General features: G+C 59.4%; 1 protein-coding gene across 1 annotated transcript; it reads right to left on the reverse strand.

The window, feature by feature from the left end:
* Positions 1-1,947: 1,947 nt before the first annotated feature.
* On the reverse strand, positions 1,948-16,424 carry WNT6 (Wnt family member 6). The gene is given in 5 exon segments (XM_064718864.1): positions 1,948-4,396; positions 4,658-4,830; positions 4,833-4,958; positions 7,796-8,016; positions 15,930-16,424. Coding segments are annotated over 5 exon segments (1,329 nt in total). The 5' UTR covers positions 16,277-16,424; the 3' UTR covers positions 1,948-3,934.
* Between the last annotated feature and the right edge of the window lie 4,124 nt (positions 16,425-20,548).

Raw genomic sequence — 20,548 nt, forward strand, 5'->3', positions numbered from 1 at the left:
TTTCCTTTTCAAATTTGATTGAATTAATCTGTCCAGCTGTTTTAACTTGGGAAATTGAAGGGAAACTGCATTCTTCCCATTTGGAAAGAAAATGTAAAAAACAAAAACAAAACAAAAACCAAAGTAATTAACATTACAGGGGTCTGGGATTCTCTCTCTCTCTCTTCTTTTTTTTTTTTTTTTAATCCAATTATTATAAACTTCCTCTTTTTCCCTTGGGAAGATCCTGCAAGTTTTGCAATGTAAACTGTCCAGTAGCAGGATCTGGGCTACACACGCACATCCACAACTACACTCCCGAGCTCTCCAGCTCCTTATTGCACCCACACAGCCACCCTTGTGCACTCCTGGCTTTCACCAGCCCCCCCAGAACCGAGTCCTGCTTGACCACTGCCCACAGGAGCATGAGGATGGGAATCATGGACTGTACACACTCACACACACACACTCCTGTGCCCATTCTGCCATGCACACCCATACACACACCCCACACGTTCACCCCAAGCACAGCCACTTGCACAATCCAGTGAACCTCCACGGGCCCCCACGCACAGCCACATTCACAGAGCCACAGAATCATTTTGGTGGGAAAGGACCTCTAGGATCATTGAGTCCAACTGTAAACATCAAACTGCCATGTTCACCAATAAACCCTGTGCCCACTCCCATGTTCCCTGTGCATCTCTCCATCCCACTCCACTCCCATGTTCCCCGTGCATCTCTCCATCACACCCCATCCCATTCCCACCCCCTTGTTCCCCATGCATCCTTCCATCCCATCCCATCCCATCCCATCCCATCCCATCCCATCCCATCCCATCCCATCCCATCCCATCCCATCCCATCCCATCCCATCCCATCCCATCCCGTTCCATGTTCCCCGTGCCGTGCCGCAGCGCCCCCTGGCGGTCTCCTTCGGCCCACTCCGCATCCCGGGTTGCTATAGCGAAGGCGGGGATGCTTTGCCCCCAGGCCGGGAGGGATCGAGGTGTTCCACAGGCTGAGTTTGAGGGGTTCAGCAGGTTCCTGGGGGCCTGGAGGGCTGCAGGACTTCTAGGAATCTGGGGGACTCCTGGGGCACTTCTGGGGACATGGGGAGTAACTGCCCTGAGGGACTGTTGGGGTGTGTTAGGAGTCTGGGGTGAGGTCCTATTGGATGGGGAGCTCTTGGGGAGCTGTGGAGGTCTGGAGAATTCGGAGATTTATCTATGGAGAATTGGGAGTCTTCTAGGGGGCTCTGCTGGCTGTTCAGCCCTCTCCAGACCACTGGGCCAGTCTAGACCCTGGCAGGCTGCTGGCAGCATTTGCCTGTGTCAGGGCTTCTCCTGGCTCTCGAGGGAAAGGAATTGGCTTTGCCAGATCAGGAGCAGTAGGGAGCTCCGGTAAGGAGCTGTCAGCCCCCACAGGAGCTGCCCCTTTTCCCCAGATGGACAGAGAATAAGACGCACAGCCCAACTGGTTTGCACACCCATGAGAAGCTCACAGACACAGTGCAGAGGTAACTCGTGGATGTGCAGAGGCGTTACCCCACAAGCACAGACTGTGTGCTTCCCCTCCACATTTTTGGCTTCTGTGATCTCCATCCTTCAGGAGCTGTGATTTGGGGCAATGGCAGAGAGGACACAGGTCAGATGCCTTACTCAAAAGTACTAAATGTCTTCTCAGGGGTTTATCAGTTTATCCACTGCCACATCTCCAGAGCCATGTCCATGCAGCATGAAAGCGGCCCATTGTGGGGGAGCTGAGACAGAATCCAGAGAAGGAACTCGCTGAAGGCTGGAGCCCGGACTCTGAACATCTCACAGAGAGTTTCAGAATCCCTCTATAGGTGGTGTCAGCTATGGTTCCAGAGGACAGCAGGAGTGACCTAAAGTTTCACAGGACCTGTCTGAACTGACCTCTCCTGACAGGCAGTCCAGGCCATGAGGTGTGTTCAAGTGCATCCAATTCAGAGGCACCTGCAGAGCCTATGGAACAGCTCTGCACATCATCCAGCACACAGCTCCTGCAACTCTCCAGCTCCCTTCCTGGAGGACCATTTTGCACCCACACACATCCTCCCTGTCCCAGACACACCTGAGGAAACATAATATGACACACAAACATACTCTCACACAGGCACATGTGGGACAGTGTCACTGTCACACACACTGGTGATTTGCTGTGTATTCATAGAGATGCAGGAAAATACACAGGCCAACTTATTTACACACCCACGAGGGGCTCACACACACAGTGATGGGTTATACAAGCTCACATGCACACACATGAACAAGCATAAACATGCTACCTGTGCATGCACACACACCAAGCTGCTTGCATGCACAGGTACCTTCACCAGCACCCACCCTACCCTGCTCACACCCACCCATGTGTTCCTGTGGGTGGGCTCTTCCACAGGAGTTCCTGGGAGCCCTGTGTGCCTCCCTTCTCCCAGCACCACTGTGGCCAAGTCAGAAGGGAATTTCCAGCGGCAAAGCTGCAGCTAACAGATTTAGAGACTTCCTCCCTAATGATTGCTGGGCTGAGTTAATGGTTCACCAGCACCGTGCTTCTGCTGCCCTTCCCTGCTGGCTGCCTGGCGTGGGGCAGGCGAGGAAGGCACACTGGGGGGCATCTCCAGCACCCCATGCAGCCTCCCCTGCCTTGCAGTGTGCCCAGCACTGTGAGCTCTGCTTTCACCCTGCCTGGCAGTACCCAGCACATGGGGCATTGCCACTTCAGCCACCTCAGTTTAAAGCTCTCCTGAAGAGGGGTGTACAGGAAAGCCCCCAGTGTGCAGCACTGCTGCGGTGTGGAGGGCAGGCCCAGGAGCGTGGGCCTCTCTGCCGAGGGTCTCACCCTGCTGACAGCCCTCTGGGGGTCCTCAGCCCAGTGAGCATTGCCAGGTGAGCAGGCACTGCACACACACATTCCACCCTGCAGTTACCTAAACCCCTGTGCTGGGTAACCCTGGAGAAACCAGTTCCTGTGGGCTCCTTGCAGCATGGGAGGGACCCCCTCAGAGATTCCTGGAGCCCCTGGAACAGAGGCTTGGCAGCTTGCCTTGCTGGGCAGCCAGGCAGGCTGCTCCTCACCCTGTGTTTGTCCATGAGGGGCACAGGCTGATCAGGTTATAAAGACACACATGCCTGGCCCCCTGCCACCCAGGTGGGGCTGCACGTGGCCCATGGCATGCCAAGTGAATGCCTTGCATGCCACCAAGCCAACAGTGTCAGCGCTGTCCAGGGCTTCTGTGTGCCAGGCTCTGCAGCGGGGACTGCAGTGACATGGCTGGAGTGAAAAGAATACAGAGTCCCTTCGAGCACAACAGCACAGTGTTAGGGCAGCTAGATGTACCTCAGGCATGAGGCACGAGTGGAGGCACCACGGACTGCAAACATCCCAGGTCAGATGGTGGCAGGACACAAACGGGCACCCCAAGCAATGACAGCTGAGGGTGATGGGAGGAGAGCACTCACACACTGGAAGCAGCAGTGCAGGGCAGGAGAGCACTCACCCTCATCCACACACATCTCCAGGCTTGACAACCACAGAGAAAAACAGAGGGTAGATAAAAAATGAGCTGGACTCTGCCACAGGTCCTAGCAGGGCTAGGGGCTGGCAGGAGTGTGACTGACTGCGACTCACAGCTGGGGCAAGGCAGCTCTCAGGCTAATTCCACTCCAGTACAGTGGTCAGCGCTTCTCAGCCCTCCCCAGGAAGCTCTGTGGCATATGGCTTTAAATAGCTTTATTATGGAAGCTCTGTGCCACGGGGACCACGGGGGCGCCAGGCAGCCCCGTGCTGCCCTCTGGGGAAGCCAGGACTCTCCAGAGCGCAGAGCTGAGCTCACCCACGCTGACCCTGCCCCCGGATCCACCTGTCTCTGTCCCGGGGGGCCCTGTGAGCCTGGAGGTGGCCTCACAAATTGTCCTCGCCTGACCCCAGGCTGTCAGATGCAGAGGCTGAGCTCCTGGCGGACGGAGCACTTGCGGCACTGCACCACGCAGCACCAGTGGAAGCGGCAGAGGCAGTTCTCCTCCAGCACCACCGTCTCGTCCCGGTGCCCTCTCCCGCAGCACAGCAGGTCGCAGCCGCTCGTGTCCATGGCCGTGCTGTTGCAGACGCGGCCCCTGGTGCCCAGCGAGCCCGTCTTACGGTTAGCCGAGCAGAAATCAGGCGAGTCGGCCGAGTAGATGAGGTCCTGTTTATCGGGAGGCTTGATGTTGTCGCCCACAGGGATGAGGGTTTTGCCGTCGTTGCCTCCCATCACCTTGAAGGCCCCGTTGAAGCGCTCGAGGAGGCGATCGCCCACCTCGCGGAAATGGGGCATCTTCCTCCAGCAGGTCCGCAGCGTGCAGGAGCCCGAGAGCCCGTGGCATTTGCACTCTGTCCTCATGTAGCTGCGCACCGCCTGAGGGAGAGACAGCCATGCTCAGCCCTCGGGGCCCTGCCCAGCACCCCCAGCCAAAACCCTGCCCCGTGGTGCTGCCCTGGCCTGGGAGAGGGGTGGGGATGGAGGGAGGCTTTCCAAAGCATCTGCAAAGGATTCCCAAAAGGTATTGGGTAATATTTCAGCCAAAGCTGGTGCAGCTACACGGTTTGGGGACACTGGAGGTGGAGGGATGGGCAGGGGCACAAGGGCTGTGGGGGACAGGGAGTGCAGGGGCCTTACCAAGCGCCCGGCTTCGTTGTTGTGCAGGTCGATAAGAGCTCGGATGTCATTTTTGCCTTTCTTGTTCTTGGCATCCATGAACTGCTGGGATTTCTCATAGCCAAACTGCACATCATCCCCGCAGCCGCCCCACTCCCAGGCGGTGCCCTCTGTGCCCGGCCCCGCCGTGGGCGAGGGGGCGCCCGGCTCCGCGTCAGCTCGCAGCCACACTGCAGCAGCTCGCCCATGCTGCAGGCCTGCGTGATGGCGTGGCTCACTCCCGCCGCCGTGATGGCGTACACGAAGGCTGTCTCACGGATATCTGCAGGAGAACAGGAGAACAGACAGGGCTGGGATGTGGGGTCAGCTCCAGCAAACAAAGCACCACCCCTTGTATCCCGTTCTCCCTCTTCACATGTGCTCGGTGTTGTTCCCTGGGCGATGCACCCACCCTGGAACGGGCTGCCTGGAGCAGGAGATGCCTCCTGCAAGCAGATTTGAAGGTTCTGGGGGATGGTCAGGCTCTGCCAGTGTTCCTGCACTCAGCTATGGAGAGGAAACAAATCTCCCACCTCCTCTTGCAAGTCTGGGTGCTACCCCATAGCAAAGAGGGAAGCTCAGAGAGCAGAGGGTGGTCCCAGATGACCAGGTGCTACCCACAGCTTCCTCACACTACCCTACAATTTCCCTCCAAGCAGTAAAAATCCCAACCCAGCTCCAAACTGGCACCTGGAAGGGCACACTGTGAGGGATACCGAGGGTGCCACTCACCCTCTGCAGGGCGGGAGTGATGGAGCTGTGCTGCCTGCTCTCCCCCCACCACCCTCTTTGCCATGGGGAGCTGCCCGCCCCCCTCTCTGCACCGGCACAGCCTCCACCCTGCAGGATTATTTATTATTAGTATTTGCTCCTGTCTCTCTCTGCTCCGGGACACGAATTCCAAGCATCTTTCCCCTGCCCGGACCTGCCGCTCGCAGCCGCAGCCAGCGGGGGATTCTGGCGGCAGGGGTGCGGCGCCCTGCTCGGGGGGCTCCGCGCCCCCTGTGCCGTGCCAGTCCCGCTCCTGCCCGCCCGAATGCCAGGGCAGGGCTGGCCCAGGGGCTGGCCTGCAGGGGATTCCTGGGCAGGGAGGGGAAGGGGGGTTTTGGGGGTGTCCCATCCCTCCATCTTCTGACGTGGGGAGGCTGCAGGAAGAGGGATAGCAGGGCACCAGTTCCATGAGCGGCTCCTCCAAAAGCCCACGCAGCACCTGCATCCCTCTGGTGTGAGCAGGAGCTGGGCAGAGCGGTGCCTTTCTGGCATTGCTACCAAGGGGGTACCACCCCCTCCCCGGGCCCTCCCGACCACCCGCCTGCTCCCACCTGGGGCTGGCAGAACCCTCAGCAGGCAGCCCGAAGCTGGCAGAGGTCCCCATGCCACCCTGCCAGCCGGGCCCTGGGGGGATGCTGCTCCTCTGACAGTTCCTCCAGACACGTGGCTGCCCCCAAGCCAGCCTGCCCTGGCATGCCACACCTGGCACAGGTGGCAGCAAGGGAAGAGGGGACAGCTATGACTGTGCCACAGAGGCCATGGCCAGGAATGAGAGGTTTGCAGCATCCTTGGATAGAAAAGGATATTGGATGGAAGGTGTTTATCTGATGGAGCTGGGAACCCCAACAATGCTGAGATACTTGGTGCAGTTCCTGCAGGCTTACAGGGAGGCTGGTGCCTGCTGGCACCTCTGAGGGCTTCTGATACCCATCTTGTTGCTCTGGGGAACTCCACACCTCCAGATTCCTCAGAGTGCCAGGGACTCAAACTCACCACCGTCCCTATGACATTGCTTATCTCCAGCACCCCAGCATGGAGGCTGGACCAACCACCACCATCGTGGTGGCTCCTTCAGCATCCCCATGCCTGATGTGCCTATGCATCCTCCAACACGAGTTGTTCCTGGGTACCCAGCAGCTCATCTGCCAGTGCCTTTCATTCCCCACCTGGTCTGGCCCTGCATTCTGGCACCACCCCACTCCCAGAGCAGATTCCTGCCTGGCACAAGTCCCACCTGCCTCACTGCCAGTTTATGGTGACAATATGTGACTCCAGAGGCAGGAGAGTCCCCCTGTGCCCTGACTCTCTGCCTCTTGGCTGAATACACCTCCCTGTGTTGGGGGGAACACACATCTGCAAATCAGCTTTTTAAATGAGCCTATCCCCCACCCATGGGCCAGTGTCTACCTTGAGGCTTCAGCTCTGACCCCCACCAGTACCTGCAGTCAGTTGGGTGCCCAGGGCACCCCGCCCTCTCCAATCCCCCCAGGGATGCCACCTTCACCCCCCTGCATGGCCCATGGACATATCCACCTTGCCTTGGGCTGGCCAAGCACCAACAGATGTGATGGCTGAGGAGACTGGGGCTTGCTCCAGCATCTTCATCTGCCATAGCACAGGGACCAAAACGGGAAGAGGGGCAGGGCTAAACTCACTTCCCATTAAGTGATCCTACCAGCCCAAGGTGTTTCAAGCAACCCCTCTTCCTTGGAGCACCATCCACTCCCAGCTACTCTCCCTGAGGAGCATGGCAGGGCCTTCCCATCCTTCACACACTCATGGATGCCCTCCTGCTCTGCCCCTGCTATGATTTTGGGGGAGCTGGGCCTGGCTTGGATTGCTGTACCCACTGCCTGAGACCTGCACAAGCCTTCCTGCCACCCAGCCCTGTTCCTCAGGGTGACACCAGGGTGCCCATCCAGGGACAGGGACAGGAGACAAGCACTCCTCTGCTCCCTGCAAGGCCAGGAGGAGGGATATGAAGGGCACCCACGTGTGAGGGGCAGCTCCCAAGGGCTGCACACTGCCTCCCAGCCGGGCCCCTTCCCACAGCACACCCTGGGGTCCTGGGGGAGCAGTAAATCACTGCCAGACGAGGGTGCATTCTTGGGCTTCATGAAGCCCCGCGCTGTCTGGGAGCATTGGTAATTGCTTCATTACAACACTGGGAGACATGTCCCAGCAGTAAAACCTCGGCGTGACTGCACCGGGGAGCACTGAGCAACCCCCTGCACACACACACACACACACAGCTTTGCACGCCAAGACTGCTCCAGGAGCCCCGGGGAGGTGCTCCCCCAGGCTGGGGTCTCTCTGGGAAATGGGAAGCCGAGGAAGCGCTGGCCTTACCCTGCTGCAGGATCTTGCCGAAGTACTTGCTGTGGCTGGTGCAGTTCCAGCGGCGGAAGCGGAATTGGTACTGGCACTCCCGGACGCCCAGCTTGGTGCCCTTGGCCACCTCCTGCACGATCTCTGGCTCCAGCTGGCACAGCTCTGCCTGCTTCCCCGCCAGCCGCTTCGTCTTGCGGCAGATGCTGTTGGGGTCCATGACCAGGGGGCTCCCCACTGCCCTGCAGGAGGGGACAGCGAGCAGAGCAAAACCAGCACCCAAGCCCAGCAGAGACCAGGGTGTGAGTGGTTCATGAGCAGCCCTACCCCCAGGGATGGAGCAAGGCTGCAGGGCAGTGCCAGCTCCACGCTGAGCCCGGGCGACAAGGGGACAGAGACATATGCAATGGGGCTAGGACAATAGGGATGGGTGGCTCACCCAGGCAATAACTTGCCCTGTCCATCCATTGGGGAATTGGGTGGATCTCCTACTGTGGGACAGTGGTATGCTGGCACATACCACTCTACACTCTACATCCTTGGGGACATCCATGGGGGTGTCCCCAAGGGAGATGGCAGAAATATTGTGCTACTCAGCACCTGTTCTTTGGGGCTGGCACTGAGCTGACCCAGCCCTGGCACTGCCATGTGACTGATGCCTGATGCAGCTGCGTCTCCCAGAGCTGCGGACACAACAAGGAGCCCAGCCAGCAATCTTGGTGTGTCTCCCCCTCTCCACGGGTTCTCGCTGCTTCACCCCGTGGGAGACTAGAAGAGTGACCTTGCTTCTGATAAAGGCCCTCGGCTGCTGGCCAGGATCCTGTAGTCACCTCCCAAATCCAGGCCCTGACTCCAGGGAACGGAGCCGCAGGCGGCTGCGGGAGTGCAAGGGAGGGATGCAGGTGGCATTGCCAGCTTTGCCAATGCCAGCGAGGGAGGGCAAGTCTTGGCTGGGCCCACATCAGAGGCAGCTCCTCCTTGCCAGCACAGCTGGCGTGAGGTGCCTGACTCCCTGGCCCTGAAGGCAAAGTCTGAGCGCGGTGCTGTGCTCCCCGGTGTGCCATGGGCTACAGAAACTCTTGTACTTTCCCCACACATTTTGCCTGGAGTGCCCTCCGTGGTGCAGCTGCGCAGCCTCCAGCGCCCTGCCTCGTGCTGGCACGGGCCAAGCCCCAGCTCTGCCACAGGCAGCTCCGGAGCCATGGGCCACACCAATTCAGCACAGCCTAAACTCAGCCCACCCCCGCCTCCAGCGCTGCTCCTGTGGGCTCATCATCCTGCTCAACAACATGATTTTCACGGCCATGGATGCCCACAGAAGCTCAGGGCTGCACCCAGCAGACCCCAGGATCAGGATATGCCTGATGATTGGGAGGTTACATTCCCTGGGATTCCCTGGGGAGCAGTGCTTGGGCGGCCCGTGCTGCCTTCAGCCCCACTCACTGGAGAGCATCAGCTGCACAGCTTCCAAACCCAGAGCTTTATAGTCTGGCCAAGCCCCAGGGGCTCAAAAATCACAAGCTGAATCTTAGTGTTTAACTGTGTTCTGTGTTTCCTTTTCACTCTCGTGCAGCTGGGGGGCTGTGTTTGGTACACCAGGCTGCAGTTCTCTGCTTGCAATCCTGTCCCCAGTGCAAACCCCCTCCCAGACCCTTGTTTGAAGCTCAAAGCCCTGCCAGGATCCCCCTGATTCATGTCAGCTCCCCAGCTGCCTGCATCTCCTGCCTACCAGACCCCAGCTGGCTTGGAGAGGATGTGCCCTCTCACACAGCCTGGAAAAGGAGCCCTTATGCTTTGGCTGGAGGTTTAAAGGTTAAACAGCTCAACAAACAGCCTGGAAAGGGAACTTCCAGCATGGAAACTGAGGCAAGCCCACGGTCCTTCCAGGGAGAACTCATCTCCCTTTGCTCCCAGCAGCTCAGTTTCCCTTTGCTGCATGACTCACATGGACCTCTGCAAAGAGATGGGGCAGCTGGGGAAGCATCGCAGAGCTTGCCTGGCACAGGTCCTCCATAGATGGGGAAACTGAGGCCCCCGTGGAAGGTGACCAGAAAATCTGTCCAGACCCATCCCATGACGACCACAGAGGGATCCAAGCCTCCATGTTGGTTCCCAGGCTTGCTGTCCTTTGTGGCCACAGCAGGATGGCGGAGGTTTGGCTGCCCCCTCCGGTGGAGTGGGGGAGAGGGGGAGCCGGGATGGGACTTTCATTAAGAGACGACTCTTTGTACTCATATAAAAACGATGCTCCAGCCCCCGGGGCCGCCAGATCAAATGCTGAACTGTGGCTCACCCCGGCCCGCTGGATCAGGCCAGGAAGGAGAGCTGAGCCCCGCGGGTCTGGGGGCGATGGGCGCCTCACCGGGGGTCCCCACCCATGGTCCAGGCGGCGGCGAGGCTGGCGGGAGAGCAGCAGCTCTGTCCCTGCCGGCCAGGCTGGGGTGGGCTGCTAAGTCCAGAGCGATATTAATTTCCGCTGGGCTCCACTTTCTGGCACGGCGAGGCTGCCGGGAGCCCGAGAGCTGTTTTGCTTTGGAGGGTTTAGAGGGGGGGAGAATGGGGGGAGACAAGGGCAAGAAAAATGCTGCCAAACTGCTACCACTTTGGCAAGGGCTCCGGCGCAGGGCCCAGATCTGCCTGAGCTTGTCCCGCTCCAAGGCCTCCCGCATCTACAATTAAGGTGCCCCACCTCTGCTGCCGGGCACTCCTCCCCCTGCCCTGGTGAAGGAGCAGGGTCGCCAGCCCGGCTCCCCACACCTCGCCTGGGGCACCCCGGCCCCTGCCTGGAGCCCCCAGCCAGGCTCAGCCCACAGAGCATCCCTGCCACCTGCCCCTGTGCCCTCTGCTGCCTGCCAGAGCTGCTGCTGGGGGCTCTGGCTGGCCCAAAAGCCAGTGGGATGGTGAGCCCCACTACCCAACCTCCCCGCAGCCCTGTGTAAGGGAAACAGCCCCCATTGCTGAAAGGGGAGAGACTGAGGCACAGACAAAGGGCTGCAAACCACTGCCCACCTGCTGCTGTCAGCCCTTAGCTGCCACAGCCACAGCCTGAGCCCAGTCCCAGTGACACACATCAAACAGGAGTCACCGGGGCTTCTGATGCAACCCCTGTGCTCTGCATGCTGTGCCTGCTGCAACAGAGACAGGGGTTCCCAGAGATACAATCACCATTTTTCACAGCTCAGCTCATGGTCGTGGGGCTTCCAGCATGCCCTAGTCTTGTTCCCAGCCAAAATCATGGACCAAGGAGCCTGGGCCGGGTCACCATCTTCTCCTGGGGCATGGGGATGATGTGGAGTAGGACTTCTGCTCCCTGCCAGCAGAGCATTGTGGAGGGGAGCCAGCAGGGTCCTGGTTTGCAGGAAGCCAAGGCAGGTAGGTAGTACCAGCAAGTGAGGCTGGTAGTACTATGCAGTGAGGAGAAGGATAGTCAGCTTTCAAAAGTCACACTACAGGAGAGCAGTGGTTGGGCCATGCCAGCTCCATGTGGGATCTGACAGGCCTGCACCCATTGGGTACTGCTTCCTGGGCACTCCTGTGGGGCAGGGGGACCTGCTCTAGGGCAGAAAGGCTGCATCTTGCCTTGCATACAGGTCTCTATCCCAGCCTCTGGAAGCCCTCAGCAGGGTGATGTAGGTACTGGGGTACCCAGGTCAGCACTCTGAGCCCACAGGTAATTTTGCACCCACCTGGAGAGGTAAGAACTGCAGGGTGACAGCTCTGGACACCTGACCTCCATCCCTGGGGACATGGGTCACCTCACACCCCACACAATGATGTCACACTGTGTCACACCCAAAGCAAGCCTGTCCCTTTCCAAGCAAACAGGGCAAGGGGGACTCACAGATGGATTTTCACCCACCCAGCTTTCCCTCAGCCCATGCAGGCATGTGGTGGGCACCCAGCCCCTCACCCAGGGCATGTTTGGGTGCTGCCAGTACCGGGGCACTGGGTGTGGAGCCAGAGCAGGAGCCCACGGGGGTGTGGTGAGTGAGCAGCCAGTCACTGCCCCGGAGGGCACAGCCAGGGCTTGGCTGCTGAGCAGCACCCGGGGCACTGAGGCAGCAGGAAATGCCGTGGGTTGGGAAGAGAAGGGGGACCCCCATTCCCCGCCCTCCTCCTTACATCTCCTTGGCAAGGATGGCTGCAAACAGCTGGGGAGCTGCGTAAAGGATCGAGGCTTTGGCATGGCATTGCACCAAGCCATGGACCTGCTGGCTGCAGGGTCATGCTGAGGCCAGGCTGTCGTGAGCAGGAACTGCCCAAACTTGTGCTGCAGGTACTGGGGGGATGGAGGGAGCATCCATCTGCAGAGGTGGTGGTCTTAAGGCCATGTCCAAACCCTGGAAGGGCTGGGATAAGAGGAAAGAAGTCCACTCATTCATGGTCACTGCCTCCTTCTTCTGGGTGCTGACAGGGGCTAGAGCTGGGGTAGCATGAGGGCTTGGCTAGTTCATGCCCAGATATGGGTGCCACATGTTGTGGGGGGACCCTGCAAAGCCTCAGCAGATGTCAAGGTGTGCCCAGTACCCTCCTGCATGTCAGGGGTTTGAAATACTCAAGGTTCTGATGCAAAGGCCAGACAAATCCTCCAGCTGTGGGCATGTGTAGGGCATGGCCAGGGAGCCTGGGTGTCACCATGGGAGATGGATGTGACCAGGAGCAGGGATGGCACTGGGGAAAGTTCAGCTGCCTTGTGGGAGAAAACAAGTTGTCCAATGCTGGAACCAGTAGTCATCTCAAAGGGTGCAAGAGAAACATTGTCCCATTGAAAAGCCCAGCAGGTCAGCAGCTGCCCCAGCAAGGGCGCAGGGAGATGGCATCAGGCAGGGGCTCTCCCCGTGGCAGATTCATTCCTGCCCATATGGTGCTGCCCCAGGGCAGAAGGCATGCCAGGGAAGGCTGGGCAGCCGTGGGGTGGCAGCTGTGGGTCAGCAGGGCCAGGGGTGACTCACAAGGCTCAGCCCAAGGCAGGGCCCTCCAGCCCAGCAGCCTGCCCTCACAGGCTCTAGCCCTGCACTGGGGGAGCTGGGCAGGGAAAGAGGAGAGAACACTGCTGGGTGGTCACACAGGTGTGTGGCTTGAGGGACATGGGACTGGGACCCCTCAAGCAAGGGTGCAGCCACAGGGGCTGGTGGGAGAGGTCCTCTCTGAGCACCTGTGAAGAAAAGCCAGAGGTGCACTGCCCTCATGCATGGATGGGCAGGGGATGGAGGGCAGGTGTCCATCCCTCTGGGCCCCCTCAGACACACAGCTGGAGCAGAGCACATTTCAGCTGGGATGATTTTCTCCCTTGCTTTCTCTCCCATCTCCCAGCTGCTCTCAGCCATGCCCATGGAGAGCCAAGAGGCACCAGGGGAGCTGGTTTTGCTTGCCCCCATCCCCAGAGTGCCTCTGCGCTCCTGCAAACCGGCTTGGCTGAAATCCTGCCCTGAACCCGCCTGGGGCTCCTCAGACACTCAGTTTGCCTGCTCTGTAACTCTGCAGCCTCTGGGCCAGCCCAGGAGCCCCAGGCAGTCCCTACCTGTCCTGCTCAGGGAGAAATCACTGTTGCACAAGATGCTGAGCAAGAAATGTGTAAAAAATAGGGGAGGAGGAAGAAAGAGGATTTACAGAGCCTCTGGGAGCAAGGAGAGCCTACTCCCTGCAGCTTGGCAGTAATCAAGGTGCCAGCAGCACATGAGGGACATATCTTGCATTGGCACTGACCACAGCCTGCTTCCTTTTGCCATGGGAAGGTGTGTGTCTTCAGTGAGCTCCCTGGGGACATCCTAACAAAATGGGGATGCCCTTTCTCAGGCTACCGTGTCACTAGCAGGGTGTCAGTGCTTGTACCCCACACCTAAATCTTTTTCTATAGACGCAGCCATGTGCCAGGATCCCAGTGGGCACAGTTACCACCTGTGAGTGGCCAGGCCCTGCTGCTTGCCTGGGCTGGGACTGTGCATCTTGAGATCCAGCCCAGCCCTCTCACAAATTAAGACATCAGTGGGGGAAAATGCTGGTTTAAACAGGCAACCCCTGTATCCCCCCATCACACACGTAATGTACTCAGGGGTGGGATGGGGATGTTGTAAAGACATTTCTTTCTTGGCCAGGGGAAAATGGCTGAGCACCTTGGCTAAGCACCCACAAGTGCCCAGTGATGCACACACAAATGAGTGCCACCAAAGTCCCCATGCATGAGTGACAGTGACAGCAAGGAACAGCTCTATCAATGCCACCAGTCCTGGGGCTTCCAGGAGCTCTGGCACAACACACAGATGCTCCCCTGAACCCCTCCCCACCAACAGCAAAACCCACTGACACCAGTGCTACCCAGACCGGGGAGAGGGGACCAGAACAGGAGCAGGCACACGGGAGATGCCTGTCATGAGTGCCCAGACTCCTCTGCCCCACACAGGAAGGGCTGCCTGAGATCATCTCAGCCAGGGGCCAAAACACCAAACTGTGAGAGAAGCGGCTCGTGAATCACCCAGCTGCTCCTCTGCCCGGTCCCAGGAAGCCTGGCACATCTGTTTGGCAGTGCTGGTGGCCTCACCCACCCACCACCTCTTCCCAGCTCGCTGGCTCCAGAGTGAAGCAGAGTGAGCTGGTGATCCCCCTGAAGCCACTCCACTGCCCAGTGCATTTGCTGTGCATCAGGCAGCTGAGTTATTATTCTTAAAATAAAGGTTCCTTTTCTTCTTCTTCTTTTTTTAAAAGAAGAAAAAGCAAGTTTGACCCCTTGGCCTCCTCTGCCAAATCCTGCTAATCTCCTGCAGTCACTGCTCCTGTGCACACATGGCACCAGCAGGACCCAGACTCCACGGGGAGATGCAGTTCTGAGCACCTGGAGCGAGGGGCACCAGTACCCCTTACCCTGCCCTGGCTGGTGCTGTCTGCCTGCCCCTGAAATGACAGCAAAATTAGCTTCTGCTTCACCTTTACCTGCTCCAGTCAGGGGCAGATGTCCTCAAAACTGGAGCACAGCACCATGAACTTGGAGATATTGGTGAGGATGGGGCAGAGAAAGCATGGAGAGCTGAAGGGACAGCTCTCTGTGTGTCTGAGAATTGGCCAGTAAGAAACAGCAGCAGGATGGCACATGCCCTGCAATGGCACAGCTACCCTGAGCTGGGTGGCATGGAGCATGGAGACCCTCCACAAGCACCCTGCCTTGGCCAGGCTTGCCCTACCTCACTCTCCCCTCTTCTAGCACAAAAACCCTAGGCAAGTCCCTCTCAGCCCCACGCTAAACCCTTGCCTGGCAATAAACTCAACGCTTGGGCTCCAGGGGCAAACTCTCAGCTGATGTACAAGTGACTGTAACAGCACCATTTACGCTCACAAAGATCCCCAGTGCAGCCCTGGAGACAGGGCTAGCAGAGGGAATGGAGATGTGGAATAAATCACTGGTGGGCAGGCAGGGCACTGTGAGGGGAAAGGCTTATGGAGAGCTTTATTTTAGGGGTCAAAAGAGTGTGACAATGTGGAGACGAATAGCCTCAGATAATGAATGATAGCCCGGACGGCACGCCGGGGAGCTGGAATCTAAGCACTTAAAACCGGATAAAGACAGGCTGGGTGAAATTCTTAATAGATTTAAATAGTTCATGTTTCGACAGATACCTGGGCTTTCCAAGGCTGGGTCCCAGTTCTGTGCCTGTAATGAATCCCCCACCCCCTCTGGTATCCTGCAAGGCACCGTCTCTGCCTTTGATGAGGGCACCATTACAAATAGGGGTTTTGTCCCTGCTGTGTCCGGGCCACCGTTCAGGGGGGACACTGTAGGGACCCTAAGGCTTTTAATTAAATTTGACTTATTGAAGGGGTCTGGAAGCTGCTAAGCCCCCTTGCCCACCCCTCAGGCATGCAAGCTTCCCAGGCAGTGGGCTGGGGGTGCGGGGAGGCAAAGTGCAGCTCTCACCACAGGACCCGTGCACCCTGTACTCCTGGGGATCCCCCAGCTGCTGCCTCCAGCACACTTGCGTGCCCAAACGCTGAGAGTATGTGGGTGCCCCGGTCTGGACCAGAGCAGCCAGCGAGCAGCAATTCCAACCCAAGTGGTGCCTGGGTGTAGGGGACTCTTTTGTCCCCAGGCTGGGGGGGTACTGCCCCCGGAGATCGAGATACCCTGCGCGCCCTCCTGCTTCCCCCCGCGGGATGTCCTACTCACCACCAGAGCCCGATGATGTTAGCGGGGCAGAGGAGGATGAAGAAGAGCCCCAGCTGGGTCCGGGAGGAAGGCAGCATCCTGCCAGGACTGAGGAAAGCGTCGAACTCGCTCCACGCCGCTGGCCGGGAGCCGGGCACCCCGAGGTCCGGCCGGGGCCCCGGCGGGTGGGTGCCCGCTGTCTCCCTCCGCCGGGCCGGCCGGGCCGGGCAGCAGCGCGGCCGGCGGGGCCGTCCGGGCCGAGCCGGGCCGGGCTGGGCTGGGCTGGGCTGGGCAGGCACCTCCGGGCGGCTGGAGCGCGGCGCGGAGGCTGCTCCGGAGAAGGAGGAGGGACGGGGCTGCGAAAGCATCTGCTCCGACAGGGAAACCGGAGCCCGGGGGACGGACAGGGCGGGCCGGGCGGGGGGACTCCCGGGTGCCAGGCTCCGTTCCCAGCGCAGAGCCACGGACGCGATGCGGGCACGGGCACCTTCCGGGAGAGGACGCAGCCCGCCTGGCCCCGCGTCCTGCCGCCGCGTTTGAATGTGTGAATGTGCAGCCCTTTTTGCGGATCTGGCTGGCACAGCCCTGCCCCCGAAGCCCCGGACCTGCTGTTGACCTGCTTGGCACGGACCTGCCTGGCACAGCCCTCCTTGGCACAGTCCTGCCCGGCTCCACTCGGGGTCCTGCCGCAGCCCTGTCAAACCCGACCTGGCCTCGAGGTGTCCCCGACACCTTCCTGTCACACTCCTGCCCGACCCTGCCACCCCTGGCATGGCCTTGCCCAAACCTGGAGCCCCCGTGTTGCCCCAGCGCAGCCCTGCCCGGCCCCTGTCCCTGCCTGGGTCCGCCTGGCACAACCCTGGCTCCATGACCCTGCCTGTCCTCAGAGCAGTCTGTCCCACCTGGGAAAGCTGGAGGAGCAACCCATAACAAGCATCTCCCCACATTTAGCTCCAGCACTCTGGAGAGACACACCTGGGGCAGAGGGACACGCAGGAGAATGATCGAGCCAGCCCTAGGAGCAAGGAGACCAGGAGTTATTATTCTCCTGGTGGTGAAGGACATCTTGCTCATGGTGTTTTCATTTCAGTTGCTGGGGACCCAGAGCAGACACAGTTCCCACACCAGTTCATAGCAGCAGGAGCAGCAGGAGCTGCCTGGGCAGGAGGAAGCTGACGTGCCCAAAAGGTAGCAGAGGGACACACAAGGGCTGTGCAGCTGGGGACAGGAGGAGCCCATAGCCTGCCACACCAATGCACTCCACAGAGGAGCCTCAGGAATGGTTTTCCAGAGCTCAGTCCAGTGCTCTGCATCTCTGATTCCTCTTGTACCATTTATGGCTCCCAGCAGAGGTTGGGAATCAGCTCCCAGCCCTGCAGCATCTGGGCTATGGATCCTGGGAGAGGATCTGCCCTGGGGGAGTCTCACCTGATCTCTGTACCCAGCTCCATGGAGCAACCAGCCAGCCCACTGGGTTAGCCCAAGGGAAAGAAAAGTGTCTTCCACCCGAGATGGGTAAAGCAGGGCACCCTTGCTGCTGGTGAGATCAGCCGTCCCTCCAGCAGCCATTTGTGCTCTGTCCCCCCTCTTGGCCTCCCATACCCTGCCCATCTCAAGCCCTTGGCTTGCCCATAATGTTCCCCTTGCCTTGATCACCCGTGGTTTCATCCCTTCACCTGGGCACGTCTGCTCCCTGCTAGCAGCATTTGGTGGTGAATGACTCAGGCTTTATCAGCAGCTTGGCACAATTCTCTCCCTCCTGGGCACGGGAGGTAAGAGACTCCCACCACCTCTGGAGGACTCACACCTGCTCCTTCTCTGCCCTCCCACACAGGAAATGGGCTCCTGGTCTGCACCCTTGCCATGGTGACTAGCACTGGGCTGCCCTGGCCACAGCGTGGGGACACAGGGACACAGGGACACGGGCTCAGTCCCTGAGTTGGGCACTGCATCACTGCACCATGCCCTGTCCCTGTTGCTTTTCCTTCACCCACCCCTCCATGCTGGCTGTCCTACAGGGACCCCGTAAGCTCTGATTTGGGGGATAGTCCGCAGCCGCAGCTGGTGAGAGGGGACATCCCTGCTGCGGCTGGCCAGGCTGAGCCGTGCCCGGGGGCCCAGCCCCTGCCGGCAGCGCTCTGCTCATCTGCCGGCGTGTTGAAAGTGCCTGTTGTCCCTCCGCCCCTAGCGCCTGGCCTCCTCGCAAAGGCAGCGCGGGGCAGGTGAGAAGCCTTTATCTGATTTCCTAAGGGCAGAAAAATCCCTTTGATTTTGCCCCGAAGAGGGGAGCGGGGGGCGGGGGTGCCGTCTCGGCGAGCAGGTGCGGCTGGTGCTCAGCGACTCGCCTTGTCATGTCAGCTCTGGTGAGGCTGGAGGGGCCGGGGGCTGCCGTGCCCCCAGCACACCCAGGGGAGCTGGTCCCACTGCCTGGGTCCCAGGGCAAAGCCCCCTTAGAGGGGCTGTGGGGCAGAGTGGACGAAGGTGGGCTCCTTGCCCTGTGTCTGGGTCAGAGGACCTGGGATGGGGTGTGTGCCAGGAGTCTGCCTCTATTTCACAGCTTTTCTCACAGCTGCATAAAAATTCTCCTTCAGCTAGGGGAAACTGAGGCTCAGAGATGCTGAGACCTGCTTGAGCAGGTGGGGAGTGGTTGTCTGTTCTCACAGCCCTGGTAATTTTCTTGCTTCCTCCCCTTCTGCAACAAGACCCAAAGGCACACGTACTTCAGGGGACAAGGTGACAGTGGTCATACTAATCCAGGGTGACAGGGATGCCACTGCCACTCTGAAGCAGCCTCCACCATCACAGCTGATCCTTTGTCTCTGCCTTTCCTCGCCTCTTGCAGCGCACTCCCCCCCCCCCGGCTTTTGTGTTATTACAAATTATAAAACAATTTTTTCCTGCCGTCCCGCATTCTTCTGCCTCCTGCAAGAATTTTAATGTATTTATTTTTGCTATCAGGGGAAAGCGCCGTGTTCCTCGGCCACCCCCAGGCAGCCCCGGCCCCACTTGGCCACTGATGGAAATTAATGATGGAGGATGCAGGGGGAGAGCAGGCACCCCTGCACCCCTGCAACAGAGAGCTGGGGGGACGGGTGCCCCCCAACCAGCCATGTTTCTCCCAGTGGCAAAGGACATAGAACTCAGCTGTGGCAGGGGTGATGGGACAGAGGGGCTGTGGGGTCCCCAGTTGGGCCTAGGGTCCCCAGAAGAAGTTGTTGGTTATGGGCTGGGGAGGGGACAGTTATTGGGTGGCTGGGTTGGGCCAAGAGGTGCTTTGAGGTCCAGTTTTGAGGGTGCTGTGTTGGGGAATCATCCCCACATAGCAGTGTGACTTTGAAGTCCTCTTGAGGAAGAGGAGACCTCCCCTGGACTCCAGGCCACTCTGCCTCTTGTGACTGCATCCCCAGCGATCCCCAGCCTGCTTGTGAGACAAAGCATCCCCTGAGTGGCCCATCCTGCACCCCCACTGACCTCCCTCTGCCTCTAGGCTGGTGCCCTGGTACTTGCTGAGCTCTGTCTCTCGTTCCCAGCCATGCAGCCCCAAGGGCATGGATGGGGGTGCCCTGCTCCAACAGCCCTCCTACCCCACAGCCACAAGGCTGGGGGGGCTCTGGCTGCCGGGAGGGAGCGGACAGGGGAGGAAGTAATGGGCCTTTCCTGCTGTGGGGAAAGCGTGGCCATTTCCAACCCAAACACCCCGGCGCTCAGCGGCCGCATACTTTCCCAGCGTCCCTCCCCTCCTTTATTCCTGAGGACATTGGCAATCAAACCCACGTTGGCCTCCTCTGCTGCTCCTGCAGTGAGGTCATCGAGCTGTGTTTGTGACATCCCGGCATTTCCATGGCAGCGCGCTGTGATGTCATAAGCCCGGGTTGCGACCTCACAGCAGGAGCAGAATGATCTTATTAAAACAACACGGTCCCCATCCATGGCTGCTCACAGCTGGGGGACTCCAGTGCAGGGTAGCAGCCAGCAGACAGGCCTGTGGCAGCCAGGGGGATGATGAGGATGGTGCCCTCCCTGGGGCTATGTCACCAGTGGGAGACTGTGGTGACACAGGGCATGATCCAGTGCTCAGAGTGGAGGGTAGCCCCAGGGCTGGGCTCCCAACTGATGCAAACAAACAAGCCACATGGTGCTGAAGTGACAGTGAATTTGGGGACAGCCATGCTAGGACTTACTCCTCAGCTCCCCCAGGCCTGGCCACAGTGCTGCCCACCTCTGGGACCAAGTGTCTGGGGCCTTATCGGGGTGCAGAGCCCTTTCATGTCAGGCTGGCGGGCGGCAAGCAGAGCTGATGAGGACCTGTCCCCAGATGACAGCAGCCCGGTGCTGACAGCGACTGTAGGGCCCATTCTTAAATTAGACAAGTCCCCCTCCCCCTGGCCAACACTCCTGGCCCTGCCCCATGGCTGGACATGGCCTGGGACATCACGGCCCACAGCACTTTGCATGACCCACACACACATGTGCACACACTTGTGAGCACACACCACACCCGGGGAGGGCTGGTAATCCCTTGGGCACTGACAGGCGGGAGATGGATGGATGGATGGATGGATGGATGGATGGATGGATGGATGGATGGATGGATGGATAGCCCTGGCTGGACAGGTAAGGGGGCTGGATGGGAAGAGTAA

Source organism: Zonotrichia leucophrys, chromosome 7, assembly GCF_028769735.1.
Source record: "Zonotrichia leucophrys gambelii isolate GWCS_2022_RI chromosome 7, RI_Zleu_2.0, whole genome shotgun sequence".
NCBI lineage: Eukaryota > Metazoa > Chordata > Aves > Passeriformes > Passerellidae > Zonotrichia > Zonotrichia leucophrys.